The 13,428-nt window shown below is 51.8% G+C and overlaps 1 protein-coding gene across 2 annotated transcripts in view; it reads right to left on the minus strand.

Moving 5' to 3' along the window:
* The window catches only part of Ehd4 (EH domain containing 4), a 54,062-nt gene that overhangs the window by 23,903 nt on the left and 16,731 nt on the right, over positions 1-13,428 (minus strand). For both annotated transcript variants that reach the window (XM_070005859.1, XM_070005860.1), the window contains exon 3: positions 12,261-12,358. In XM_070005859.1, coding sequence (XP_069861960.1) covers positions 12,261-12,358 — 98 coding nt within the window. The remainder of the gene's footprint in view (positions 1-12,260; positions 12,359-13,428) is intronic.

The following is a 13,428-nucleotide window of genomic DNA, read 5'->3' on the forward strand; positions in this document are numbered from 1 at the left end:
GGCTGAGATCTGAGGATTGCAGTTCAAAGTCAGCCCGGGCAGCAAAGACTGTGAGACTCTCATCTTCTATAAACCACCAGAAAATTGGAAGTAGCGCTGTAGCTCAAGTGGGAGAGTGCTCGCCTTGAGCTGAAGAGCTGAGGGTCAGCGCCCAGGCCCAGAGTTCAGGCCCCACAACTGACCCCCCCCCCAAAAAAATTGCAAAAGTCACTGGGAACATGGTGCCTGCTTGGCAGGTATAAAACCCCGAGTTCAAATCCTTGTACCAGCAAACAAATTAAAAGTAGAACTAGCAGAAGGCCCAGCTATTCCACTTCTGGGTTTCTACTGAAAAGTCCGGCCTGGAGGACCTCAGATGGCTGTGTGCGCTCCATGTCCTGGCATCAACGACGAGCTGAGAACTGGAAACAGCACACGTACCCACCAATGGACAAGTGGACACAGAAAACGGGCACATTCATACCATGGACAAGTATGTATTCAGACTTCAAAATGAAGACAGTTCTGAGATATGAATGATCTTGACACCTGGTTGAGTGAAATAAACCAGGCAGAGAAGAACAGCATGATGCTGTGTGGCTTCAGGTTTATGCGATCTAAGTTAGTCAAATGTAAGACCTGAGACAGGAATGCTGGCTGTCCAAGCTTGGGGATGAGGATGACCCCGCTCATTAATGCTCAGAACATTTTGGCTATGCACGAGGAATGAGTCTGGGAGACCTGCAGCACAACAGCATGCCCATGGTGAACAACATTGCATTCAATTTGGGAGGACTGGGGACATAGCTCAAGTGCCAGCACAAGACCCAGGACTGTCCCCCAAAAGTTTCTTGTTGTTAAGTGGGAAGTAGAATAAAATTCCTACGAGGGTAGATGTCATGTTCAAGGTTCTTACCACAGTAAAATGAAAATAAATCTGGTTTAGTCAAGTGAATGAACTTGAGCAAGTATAACTTAAGTTGGGCACTGGTGGCTCACATCTGTAATCCTGACTACTCAGGAAGCTGAGCTCTGAGGATTACAGTTCAAAGCAAGCCTGAGCAGAAAAGTCTGTGAGACTCCATCTCCAAAATAATCAGCAAAAGGCTGGGCTGCAGGCATGGTTCAACTGGTAATGAATCAGCAGAGCCAGCGTAAAATCCCGAGTTCAAACTCCAAAACTAACAAAAACCAAACAAGGAAAAAAAGCAACAGACCTGTTTTTAGAAAGTTAGAGGGTGAAGTTGCTTAAATAGTTCTTAAAAAAAAGTTGTTTTAGAAAGGTTGTTACCAACTATAGGAAGTGCAAATCATCTCAAAATAAACATCCAGTATCTGGGATCACATAGGCACGCATTCTAAAGAGCCACTTCAGTGAAACGGGGGACAGGAGTCTTTGCATTGGTTTCCTGGCTGCGTTTACTTTGGAACTGGAAAAGTCTGTGTCTGGACATTTTATTGTGCTTGAGAGCAAAATGACAGCTAAGAATAAGCAATGGCAGCAAATATTTACCGAGCTCCTCCATTCCCGCCCTGCCCTGAGCTGCCTATCCACATCATCCGCAGTCCTTGGCCATTCTTGGCACGGGCGCTATCAGCCTACACACTAAGATACACAGCCTTTTCCCAGGGAGCCAGGATCCAAACCCAGCCCCTTTAACCCCTTGCCCACCACCATGGCCACCCTGGAAGGTATTTCTTCATGACGTGTGGATGTCCAAGCGTTCTACATCGAGAGATCGTTTTTTACATAAAAGTAATCCTAGTGGCGTATGGTACGTTCACTGCAATGCGCTGGAGGACTAACACGATGCAGGGTGGGGGCAGAGGGTTCTGAGGGCAGTGCAGGACCCCTGGATGTGGGGTTAGAGAGCGGCTGACACTCAGCCCTGCCCAGGGAAAGCAGATGCTCTGGTGCAATTGCCAGATGTGCACGCAAAATCCCCTGAGATCTTTTGGGGCGGTTCCACATGAGTTCCCACAAATTTCTCACTTGGTAATGGCCGTGACCTTGAGCGCTGCCAGCCTCACTGTACCTCGCCTGGGGGGGGGCTGTGCACACACCAGCACTTACAGGAAACGGGGATCAGGTGTGCCCAGGAAACAGGCTTTGCTCAGCCTGCCTCCTCCCGCTCCTCCCTTTGGGATTCAGTCCAAGGCCCTGTAAACCAGTTTTTCTGTGCCGCTTTCCCCATAAAATAAATACAGCAAGCTCACAGCCTGTCCTTCCTCCGGGGAGGCTGTGGGAGATAAGATGGGCAACTGGGGAAGGGGTGTGGGGGGGTACAGGCTCCCACAGACCAGCAGGGAGAGCCTCACTGTCATGCCAGGCCACAGACATAGGGATGGAGGAAGGTTCTAGAATATGGAGCTCAGTGAGCTCTGCTGCTACTGGCTGGGTGACCAAGTGAAAGGCAAAATTTCAGTTTCTAATCTCACTCTCTATCTCAGATTAAACATTAGGCCAAGAAGCGGCCTCGTTAAAGAGGACGGGCACTGGCAAAAAGACGGTAGAGTTTAGGTGATGTTTTAGGTTCACGGCTGGAGAGGAAAGTTGGTAAAAATCTATCAAGAAGCACTTGCAGGTCCCGGAAATAGAACCATGAACACTCACTTCGTTTTGCTTGGCCTCGGTTTCTATGAGGATCAATGAGGAGATCAATGAGGATTCTTTCTGGCCAGGTGCTGGTGGCTTACATCTATAATCCTAGGTACTTAGGAGGCTGAGGTCTGAGGATCATGGTTTGAAGCCAGCCCAGGCAGGAAAGTCCATGAGACTCTTACCTCTAATTAACTACCAAAACCCTCCTGAAGTAGAGCTGTGGATCAAGTGGTAGAGCACCAGTCTTGAGCAGAAAAAAACAAGAGCTTAAAACCCTGTGTTCATCAAGCCCTATTACACACACACACACACACACACACACACACACACACACACACACACACACACACACACACACACACACACACACACAGAGGATCTAAAGTTTTAGCTATCCGGTGGTTCTAGAGAGAAACCTTCTCTAACTGTCAATACTCAGGATTGTCAAGTTAGCTTAGAATTTGTATAGTACAGGTATATACTAGTTATAGGATCTGTAGCAGAATGTAGAAGACTTTAGGGCACTGGATGACTTAACTCGAAATAATAAAATAGCAAGTAACAGGACTCATTCTATTCCCTCCACTGGGCTTCTGTGCTGTAGCCTTTTGGGCCGGTTTTTAGGTCCTTGTATGTTTCCCATAGAGGGCGTAAATAAATTCAGTCATCATCTAATTCAAAACCACTCTATACTGAAGGAAATGACCAGAGGAAAGGTTAAAGGATGTTTCAGAAGTCATCACATTCCTCAGATTCAGCCCTCTACTATTGTATCGGCCTGAACAGAACCCAGGAACCACGCACGTGGAAGCAGCCCATCCCTCATCTTTCAAGTGGGCTTTGTGTGTGTGAGGCAAAGGGATCCTGCACAATACACCCATAAATCACACGCCCAGGCAGCTTGGCAAACACTGCGTGTACTAAATTTTCTTGAGGCAAACGGCCAGCAGCAGACTCCACCCGAGGGTGAGGAGGCAAACGCCGGCAGATACGGCGTCCACCTTGTCATGCTGCGGTTCACAAGGGCAGAAAGACAATGGCTCTTCCAGCCAACTCTCTCTAAGGAGCAACCGGAACAGACACTTTGGGATCAACAAAGGGCTGACAAGCAACTTCTGACCCTGACCCTGAATACCCCAGCCCGCCCTGTCACCGTCCATCCTTCTCAACAGCCCAGTGTTGCTGGAATGTGAGCGTGTGGCGAGCCAGAGGCAGGAGACCAACTCCAACACAGCCATCGCTCACCTGCTGGCAAAGCCAAGCAACTCGGTACAGATGGTTAATCTGGAGGTCAGCCACAGGTGACAAGAAGGATCCAGTCAGTAGAAACCATGTGAGGCCATGCTGGGCTCCTTATGAAAGACTCATGGAGCCGGGCGCTGGTGGCTCACGCCTGTTATCCTAGCCACTCAGGAGGCTGAGATCTAAGGGCTGCAGTACAAAGCCAGCCCAGGCAGGAAAGTCCAAGAGACTCTTATCTCCAATGAACCCCCAGAAAACCGGAAGAGGCGCTGTAGCTCAAGTGGTAGAGCTCTCGCCTTGAGCTGAAGAGCTCAAGGACAGCACCCAGGTCCAGAGTTCAAGACCCACAACAGACAAAAAAAAAGACTCATGGTCTGTTGGCAGGGAAGGAGGGATTGCTACTCAGGGTGGGGGAGGAGGGAAGAGATAATGAAGAAGGTGAATGAGGACGAATAGGGTTCTTTTATCTGCATGCATGAAAATGGAACCTGTGGTTTGCGTCAGGATTTGGATTCACAGAAGAGCAGAGCAAGACCCTAGCTCAAAAAGAACCAGAGTAAAAAGGGTGGGAGGGGGTGGGGTAGCTCAAGCAGTAGAGTATCTGCCTAGCAAGCATGTGGCTCTGAGTTCAAATCCTACCACTGAAACAAGAACAATTAAAAACTAAATTGAGTGCCGATGGCTCATGCCTGTAATCCTAACTATTCAGGAGGTTTAGATCTGAGGTTGGTAGTTCAAAGCCAGCCCAGGCAGCAAGTCCATGAGCCTCTTATCTCCAATAAAGCACCAAAAAACCCAAAGTGGGGCTGTGGTTCAAGTGGTAGAGTGTTAGTCTTAAGCTTTAAAAATAGCTCAGCACCCAGTTCATAAGTTTAAGCCTCAGGATCAGCACAAAATAAAACAAAACACAATAAAGAATGTGCCCATGTGAACAAGGAAGACTATGTTTCAAATGTTTTACACTTGGAATCACAAATGAGAACCTCACAAGAGGATCTTAGGACCTCTACCTTTCACAGTGGTCCAAAATGCCTTCTGGGTGCTTGCACATACAGCGCAGGTGCATACAGGTAGAGGACAGCCACATCAGGCTGCGAGTCCCTTCCCATCAGATGCCCAGGAGGCCGGTCATCTGGTCATCCGCTGAGCCTTGCAAGGCAGACTTACCTCTGCTCCCAACTAAGGCCTTGCTCTGGGACCTGCTGGTGAGTCACAGACCCCAGCCCAGTGCCGGCTGCCCCTCCTCCCCCCGCTCATGTCCTCCCTGCTGTCCTGCGGGAAAGGACACAGGACAGCTCAAGCCAATTTGCAGGCCATGTCTTTCACTGAGGATGGCAGATGTCTAGGAGGGGCTGGCTCGGGAATGGTGGTCCCCACAATCCTCGAAGTGGGGCACTCCTGAAGTAGAACCCCTAGACATTAGCCTACAGGCCCTGCCCAGGCGTGCCGAACTGACAGCCAGGAGGCAGAACTTTTAACCGCCCCCCCAGCCCCACCCCAGGTCATAACAGCTGCATCCTGGGAATCGCGATTGGAGTCTGCAGTGCACCCAAACCAGCCACACCAGCCCCGGGGCAGAAGGGGCGGGCGGGGGGGGGGGGGAGCGGGGAGACCACACAAGAAAGGACAGCCACAGCCCGGCACCAAGGAAAGGGAAGACCCGCCAGCGGGCAGCAGGGCAGGGCTGGCCGGTCCCTGCAGACAGGAGCACCCGGATGTTTATAATGATAATTCTGGACAATCAGGAGTTAAGAGAGCGAGAAAGAGTGAGGGGGGGGGAGATAACCCTTCAATAGCTTCCTGTTACTCTCAGAATAAAACCTCTGTGTTTGTCTGAGGCCTTGAGATCAGAGCAGCAAGGGCGAACACCAACACACCAGCAAGCCCTAACCTCACCCCCCCTGTCCCAGCCTCTCAGGGCCTCCTGCCGTCCCTTCATCCGTGTGACACCCTCTCCTGCACACAGAGCCCCCAGCTCGGCCAGGCAAACCCTCATTGCTTCCTGCTTGCTAGGCAAGCGCTCTACCAGTGAGCCTTCAGTCTGAGCCTTCCTCGCACTGATCCACCCAGCCTAAGGGCAGCTCCTGAGAGCACACCCAAGCGCAGGCTGTAAGCTTCCCTCCAGCCTCATTCCAACTCCCAGCGTTCTCTTTCTCCACACCCCCCCCCCCCCCGGCTCATTACCTCTCCCCTCAGCCTATGCACCAAGAAGGCTGCCAGCACCAGCTTGCTGTGTCAAACCTAAAGCAACAGGTACCTGCCTCAGAGAGGTGCGGGTGCACTCGGCCGTGGCCCCTGGCATCGCGCATAGCGTACAATCGATGCAGAAAAGCTTGGCCTTTACCACCGCCCTGGGTATGAGCCCGTGGCAGCGTGGACTGTCTTTCTCCAAGACCGTCCTCAAAAGCCGCGGAGGGAAGGGAAATAGACTTCGTGTTTGGAGGGGAAAGCATCAGGCACCACCTGCATGGCGCTGGAGGACACCCCTGGCTTGGGTGCTCAGCCCGTTCGTGTGTCTGTGTCTCTGGTGGCTAACAGCATGGCTCAGGGCCTGATTGGTTCCAGTCCCCACTCAGCGGCTGGTGGCAGTCACGTGGAGATTTAATGGCTCACCAATAAATCATCGTTGCTGGTGGTTCTGAGGCCGGCTGTGCTGCACTGGGGGGCTCTGGGTTTGGGTCTCTCCCGTGGTGACAGGTGGCGGTTGAGATGGGTCGTCTCATGGCTTAGCTAACTACGTTAACTGCTCCTTTTTTCACATAGTCAGCCCAAACTAGAGGCTGCCTGAGCCTCTTCCCTCTTTCCTCTCAGTGCTGGGTCTCGGGTACTCAGTCATCTTGGACCATAGGTGGCTTCCCCCAGAACGCACATTCCAAGAGATCCAGGATCTACAAGCAGGGCTTACAACTCAGACTCGAGAGGCCATGAAGCATCACGCCTACTGAAGTCTATTAATCAGGAAGGGGCTGGGAGCAGGGCTTAGTGGTAGTGCATCTGACTAGCAAGCCCTGGACCTCAAAGCCAAGCACTGCCAAAAATCAACAAAATGGATCCACTAGATCCAGGAGGAGAGGGCCACACAAGGATGAGGACAGGAGGTAGAGTTCGGGATGTGGTGGCGGGAGGACAGGCATTTGCTGAGAACAGCCACCACTTTGGCTGTACGACAATAGGTAAAAATGACTTGACCACTCTCGGTCCTCAGTCTCCTCTTCTATAAAATGGGCCAACTGTTTGCTCTGGTGTGGAGAACATCTGTTAGCCACACAGGAGAAGCACTTGACAGCGTACTAAGTCCAAAGGAGTATTAGGATGACTCGAAGACTGAGGAACACTGATTTCCCCGTTTCCCCATGCTCTATGAACGTTGCGGCGGCTCCGCTCACAAAGCAAGAGAAGTGGCCTTTGCATCCTCAAAGAAATTCATTCTGCTTTCCACGGAAAACTCCACAGGTTCAGCTGACGTCAAGGCTGTCATTCCTCGTGGTCAGTTATGCATTGAAAATATGAACAGCATCTACACAGAGCGGCTGGGCCTGCGCTGCCGCGCGACGCCGCAGTGAGGTTGTGTTCACATCTGGGGCCCGAGGAGCCACACAGGTGGTGTGGAATTTCCCGTGGCACCAGTGGGAAAGGGGCCGTGGATGTGTTTGTCAGCAAACTTCCCCGAAACAGAACGAAATCAGGATTTCCTGCCGAGGCCCAAGGCGTGAGCGGTGCTCTGCCTGCCTCTCCCACCAACCCGAGACGCCTTCCACCCCTAGAAAACAGGATCTGCCTACAAATTATCAGCTGTCGGTCCCAGGCCCCTGGGATGGACAATTTTCTACTGATGCCAAATCAAACACTGAACTCAAACCGGAAATATCAAAGTGGCTTTGTGATCTGAGCCGAGGACCTGTGTTCTGTTCTCTAGGGGTCTCTACCCTGTCCCCCTCTAATCCTGCTTCTCAGTGGGGCTGAGAGCCTGAACGGTTACAAAGTGAAAAAGCTAAGAAATAAAACAACAACAGCAAAAAAATCAAGAAGTTTTGCACTAGGCAGGTGCAGTGGCACACACCCGTAATCCCAGTTACTGGGGAAGCAGACAAAGAATTTCAGCTCAAGGCCAGCATAGGCAAAAAGTTACTAAGTCTCGAAAACAATTGGGTGCGGCGGTATGTGCCTGTCATACCAGTTTCACATGAGGAAGGAGAATGTACTCCAGGCTGGGGTGTGTGGCTCAAGTGGTAGAGCGCCTACTTAACAACCATGTGGCTCACGGTTCAAACTCCAGTAATGCCCTGGGTGAGGAGGAAGCCTGCAGCAAGCATCCCTGGGGGGGGGGGGGGGGCGGGTCAGTCACAGGCCCCTTCCAGCTCATTCCAGGGCTTCAAGAGACAAGGCATGTTCTCCTTTGCTTAGTGGGTTTCTCTAGATCCTTCCTGTCACCCAGAGTCTGGGAGGGGAAGTCCTTCTTATCTGGACTTCTCTAAATGTCCTCCTCTCTCCTTTCCTGGGCAGCCCTCAAAATCCGGTCTTTTGTCTTTAAAGTTAAAAAAACTTGTCATGTAGAGGTGTTTGCACTTCCCTGATTATGGTCTGTTCTCGCCCTTTCTTTCCCCCCGCCCCCCCCCCATACCCTTATTAAGCACAGCTTGGACTTCCTTGCCCAGGCTCCCAGCTCAGGCAATTCTGTGGTGAGACTTTGTTTGAGGAGCCCGGCTTTGCTGGCAGTCCCTTCTAACGGCCAGTCACGCGGGTGGTGGAAGGGCTGTCTGCCACAGCTGAACCTGAGGTGCGCTTTGCTGGGTTCTGACTGTGCGTGGACGCTCCTGTGTGTGCCCTGCCACTGGTTACTGCTCTACTGGTGGGACATTTTCTGTCCTTGTCACCATCATCTCAGTCCCCGTTGCTGCCTTGTAGTGGACAAGCTGGGAGGGACAAGGGCGTCAACACAGGGGGAAAAGTCTCCAGCTCTCATTTGAGAAGGTTTATGGTTCTGGAAGAGGGAGTAGACTCATTGGAAGATTCAGACCAAGGACCCCCGCCCCCCGCCCCAAGTTATGTGTGTGTGCATATGTGTGTGTGTGTGTGTGTGTGTGTGTGCATGCGCGCGTGTGCAAAGGCAATGGTGCTTAAACTCAGGGCTTCATGCTCTTGCTTGGCTTTTTTGCTCAAGGCTAGTGCTTTCCCACGTGAGCCATATGTCCACTTCCAGCATTTTGCTGGTTAACTGAAGATAAGGGTCTCATGGACTTTCCTGCCTTTGCAGACGTTGAACTGTGAGTAGATGTCAGGTGTGAGCCACCAGCACCTGGTTATTTTTTACATTCTTTTTTTTGTCGGTCGTGGGGCCTGAACTCTGGGACTGGGCGCTGTCCCTCAGTTCTTCAGCTCAAGGTGAGTGCTCTACCACTTGAGCCACAGCGCCACTTCTGGCTTTTTCTGCTTATGTGGTACTGAGGAATTGGACCCAAGGCCTCATGCATGCAAGGCAAGCACTCTATCACTGAGCCACCTTCCCAGCCCTATTTTTCACTTTCTTAAAAGGGGAAATTGCACTGTTTTGCTGCCACAGTGAAGATTACGGAAGACTACCCTCCACGTGTGGCCGCAGGAACCACAGCTGAAACAGCACCAAATAACATCTGTAGCTCCACACAGCCAAAGACCAGTGCACGACCATGGTGCAGATGCTGAAAGCCTTCTGCTGAAGACAGGGCCCACATGATCAGAGCCAGAGCCAGACTCCAGGTGTGTCGCACACTGGAACTCACGCCGAGTCCAGAAAAACGTCCAGCGTGTATCTATTCCGTTTGTAATCAACAGTATTCTAGGAAGTCACGTGGAGGAGCAGGGCTGATAGCAGACTGGGAATTAAAGCCAGGACTCATGAGGACATACGTGTCCTCACCGCGGTCAGCGGTGTGGGTGCAGCTGTCAGAGCAGAGGCGTGCCCCAGTGACCCCGCTCAGACTCTGCCCCACTCACCTCAGACCCCATCTCAAGAGTCCACATGTTCTTTTCCACCAAGGAAAGAATCAATAAGAATGTGTGTGCCTTTTAGGTAGCTGTTCCTTATTTATAATAAAATGATCATAAGTAGATTAGAACCTTTTTTTTTTTTTTTTTTTGGTGCCAGTACTAGGGTTTGATCTGTCCCTGAACTTTTGTGCTCAATGCTAGTGCTCTACCACTCTGCCACAGCTCCACTTCGAGGGTTTTTGTGGTTAACTGAAGCTAAGGGTCTCACAGACTTTCCTGTCTGGGCTGGCTTTAGTAGCTAGGATTACAGGCGTGAGCCACGAGTGTTCAGCTCATTGGAACACTTTTGTCCTTGCTAGATGGCAACTTACTCCTTCATACCAGCCAAGAAAGCTACCATTCAGTAAGTAAATGCAACATTTTGTTCCTGAGGATCTTCTGTGGCTATAACTAAGCTAAGACGCAGGCAAGTGTGCACAGAGCTGTACACTAGCAAGCGCTCCAAAATCTCTTAGCAAGCGGTTTCATCTACTAAGGCCCTAAGGAGGAGATGGAGAAGACGGCCCTTCTCCTGAATGCTGGCGGGGCATTCTGGTTGACTGGAGTTCAGAGCACCCTCATGAGGAGAAAGGAGGTGAAAGCAGGAACGAGGCCAGCTTTTAGACTCCAGGGTTTAAGCCAGGTCATAAATCCTAAATGACTGGCCGTGTAGACACTGCATAGTACCCGGTGGCCGTTACCGAATTGTTAGTAGTACACACATGCCAAGCGGATTCTAAATGTGTGAGGGCCCTACTTAGTAGTTAGGGTGTCAGTGGGCTTGTTAAGGGCTAATCCATCAATGCAGGAGGGGAAGTAGAAGAAGCAGGGGGCGGGACGTCGGTTGCCCCTTCCTTTTTCACAGGGGCAGAGCTCCACCAATAAATTCAGCTGGTCTGTACTGCATAGATCGCTCAGTGCAGAAGCTGATGGGGGTGAAGGCGGAGCTGGAAGTGAGGATGTGGACATGGCTAGGGGAGGATGCAGCCCTGTTTGCTGTTGCTTATGCTATAGTAGGTTTAAGGTACGTCCTTATTTTGGGGGGCTAGTGTCATGAGAAGCTCCAGGCTCGGGATGCCTGGGCATGGCGTGCTGTCTTCCGCAGGTCAAGTGCCATCCCGGCAGCCTCGCTGCCGGCAGAGAGCAGGGCCAGGCTGTCGGCTGAGAGCAGGGCCTTGGCGTGAGCCCGCTCTGTTATTTCTGGGATGTGAGTAAGTACACACCATGAGCAGTCAGCCCAGGATGTGAGTCAGATCGGATCATCAAGTGTTAAAAAGGAGCCACTTTCAGAGCTAGCTGGAAAGCATCAGGACAGATGCTCATAACTGCTGAGCCAAAGAGAAACACCAAAGGACATGGAGATGAGAGCCCGCCAAAGGCTACCAGTAAAATGGAACCATGCCCAAGAAATCTTAAACTCTGGTGGTAAGAATGAAGATTCGCCAAGGCCACACACTTCCTCCAGCCTACTTGGGTCAGACATACAGAAAGAAGAAAGCAGGGGTGTCTCAGAAAAGCTATGCACTACCGTCTTGCCTTTTCTTTCAAAACAAAACACTTCAACTGCCACCTTTCATGGGCCAAATGACTGGTTGCCAAATGGCTCTTAGAAGAAAAAGAAGAAGAAAAAAAGTCTGGGCCTGGTGTTGCAGGACTGTAATCCCAGAACTTGAGATGAGTCCAGGAAGGAGGATGACAAGTTGAGGCCAGCCTAGGCTATCGTAAGACACTAACAACAATAACAACAGCTACGGACACGTGTTGATGCACAGATTCACCAGAAAAGATGATCACCTGCCACACTCCCTAAAACACGGCTCACACTGTGTCGACAAATTAAATAGTGGAGTCCAGACCACTGCTGGACACATTGTGAACACTGTGTGGACTGATGGTGGTGAATGACGCGGGTGACACAGGCTGTTGGAGCACATGTGGCTGTCCTGTTTCTGTTGGGAAGATTTGGATTCCCCTTGGACCAAGCCTCGGCGGGGTGAGAAAGCCACTAATGATGGTGAGATCGAGTCTGCTCTATACCCTCACACAGGGTAAAGCCTTTCCAGCAAACACCTGTTACTTTTACCAAAGAAGAAAATGGACATAGATGCCTGTAAGAACAACAGTTGGGATGTTTGTGCTTTTTGTTGTTGTTGTTTTGTTTTGTTTCTCCTCCAGATGGCAGAAAGAGACTTAGTGGCTTTGGAAGCCTGGAGTAGCCCTTCCTTACTCATCAGTTACCTCCTGTCCCTGAGCCATGGCAAGTTACCTCTTGACCCCAGAGACTGAGCTGAGTACCAGGAGCACATGACAAGATAAAGGAATTAAGAGTCTAGAAAGACTCGCCTCCAACTGTTCCCCAGGACCCTCTCAGCTGCTCAGGGGGATATCACGGCAGGGGTGGGTGGGGGGAGGAGAGAGGGCGGGCACTGACCTCGGCTGATGCGCTGCTTCTCCCCTGATAGGATGCCAGGGCTGTCAATGATGCTGATGCTCTTCAGAACCTGATTGGGCAGCTGGGAGCACATGAACCTGGAAGAGATAAGCCAAGCCAAGTGAGAAACTGGCCCCACACAGGCAGGTAACCGTGGGGCACCGTGGGCTCTCCTGCACTTGTAAAGTGGGGTGGGGTGTGTGTAAAGGAGACGGGCAGAGGCTAGCGACCTAGTGATCTATGAAGCTATGTGTACAGAAGCTCAGGGCTCAGCGGGCCTCAGAAGAGATGCAGGTCCGTGGACAGGTGGGGGATGTGGGCTGAGCTGTCTCACACTGGTAATTTTTACTTCAGCTGTACTTTACTGAGTGCTTGGGTGCTGTACATGCATCACCTCATTTGATCCTCCTGTTAGCCTCAGAGAAGTTAAGTAACTAGCTCAGAGTCACGCGGTGCTGAGTTCAGGTCAGCCTGACTCAGAAACCAGTGAGCCTGTGTTCCTACACCAAGCACCTTGATTTTCTGCCATGGAGTCCCACATTTCCTTTGGGGTACACCACCCCAGAGGGCCAGAGTCCTCTGAACCCCTGTCCTGTCCTGCCCAAGAGAGCTTGAGGCCCTGGGGCCTCCAGTTGACGCCTCAGAGCCCAGCTCAGCACCTCCCGTGGCTTCAGGCCTGGTTAGGGACCGTCACGGCTTGTGGGCCTTGAGGTCTAGGGGTGTCTGGGGAGCAGGTGAGAGGGCAGGGCAGGGGACCTGGTGGGGCTGGAGGCCGTCCTGCGGTGCGTGCACTCAGCTGCCTGGGCCTGTCTATACATCAGCAAACCTGGGTTTGGGTCCCGCTCAGCCTCGGCCGAGAACATTCTGTGCACCCGGGATAAGGGTGTGTTTCCACCCTTCTGAGCCTCAGTTTCCTGAGCTGGCTGGCCCACAGCTGGCATGGGCTTCAGAATCCCTCCTGTGAACGGGGCAAGCCGCCGGGCCCCGCCTGGCTGACTCGGGAGGAAACAAGAGTGCCTCCCCTCTTCCTGTTTTATTAGTGGCAGCTTCTGACTCTGCGTGGGAAGATCCGCAGAAACATCACTCCTTCCTCCAGTGGTGGGGAGAGGGGGCACGGGGGGCAGGGGAGGGGGGGCAGGGGCTGAGGTGCCACTGCTGCCATTTCACA

Source organism: Dipodomys merriami, unplaced genomic scaffold (genome assembly GCF_024711535.1).
Source record: "Dipodomys merriami isolate MVZ:Mamm:240054 unplaced genomic scaffold, mDipMer1.0.p SCAF_69, whole genome shotgun sequence".
Classification (NCBI taxonomy): domain Eukaryota; kingdom Metazoa; phylum Chordata; class Mammalia; order Rodentia; family Heteromyidae; genus Dipodomys; species Dipodomys merriami.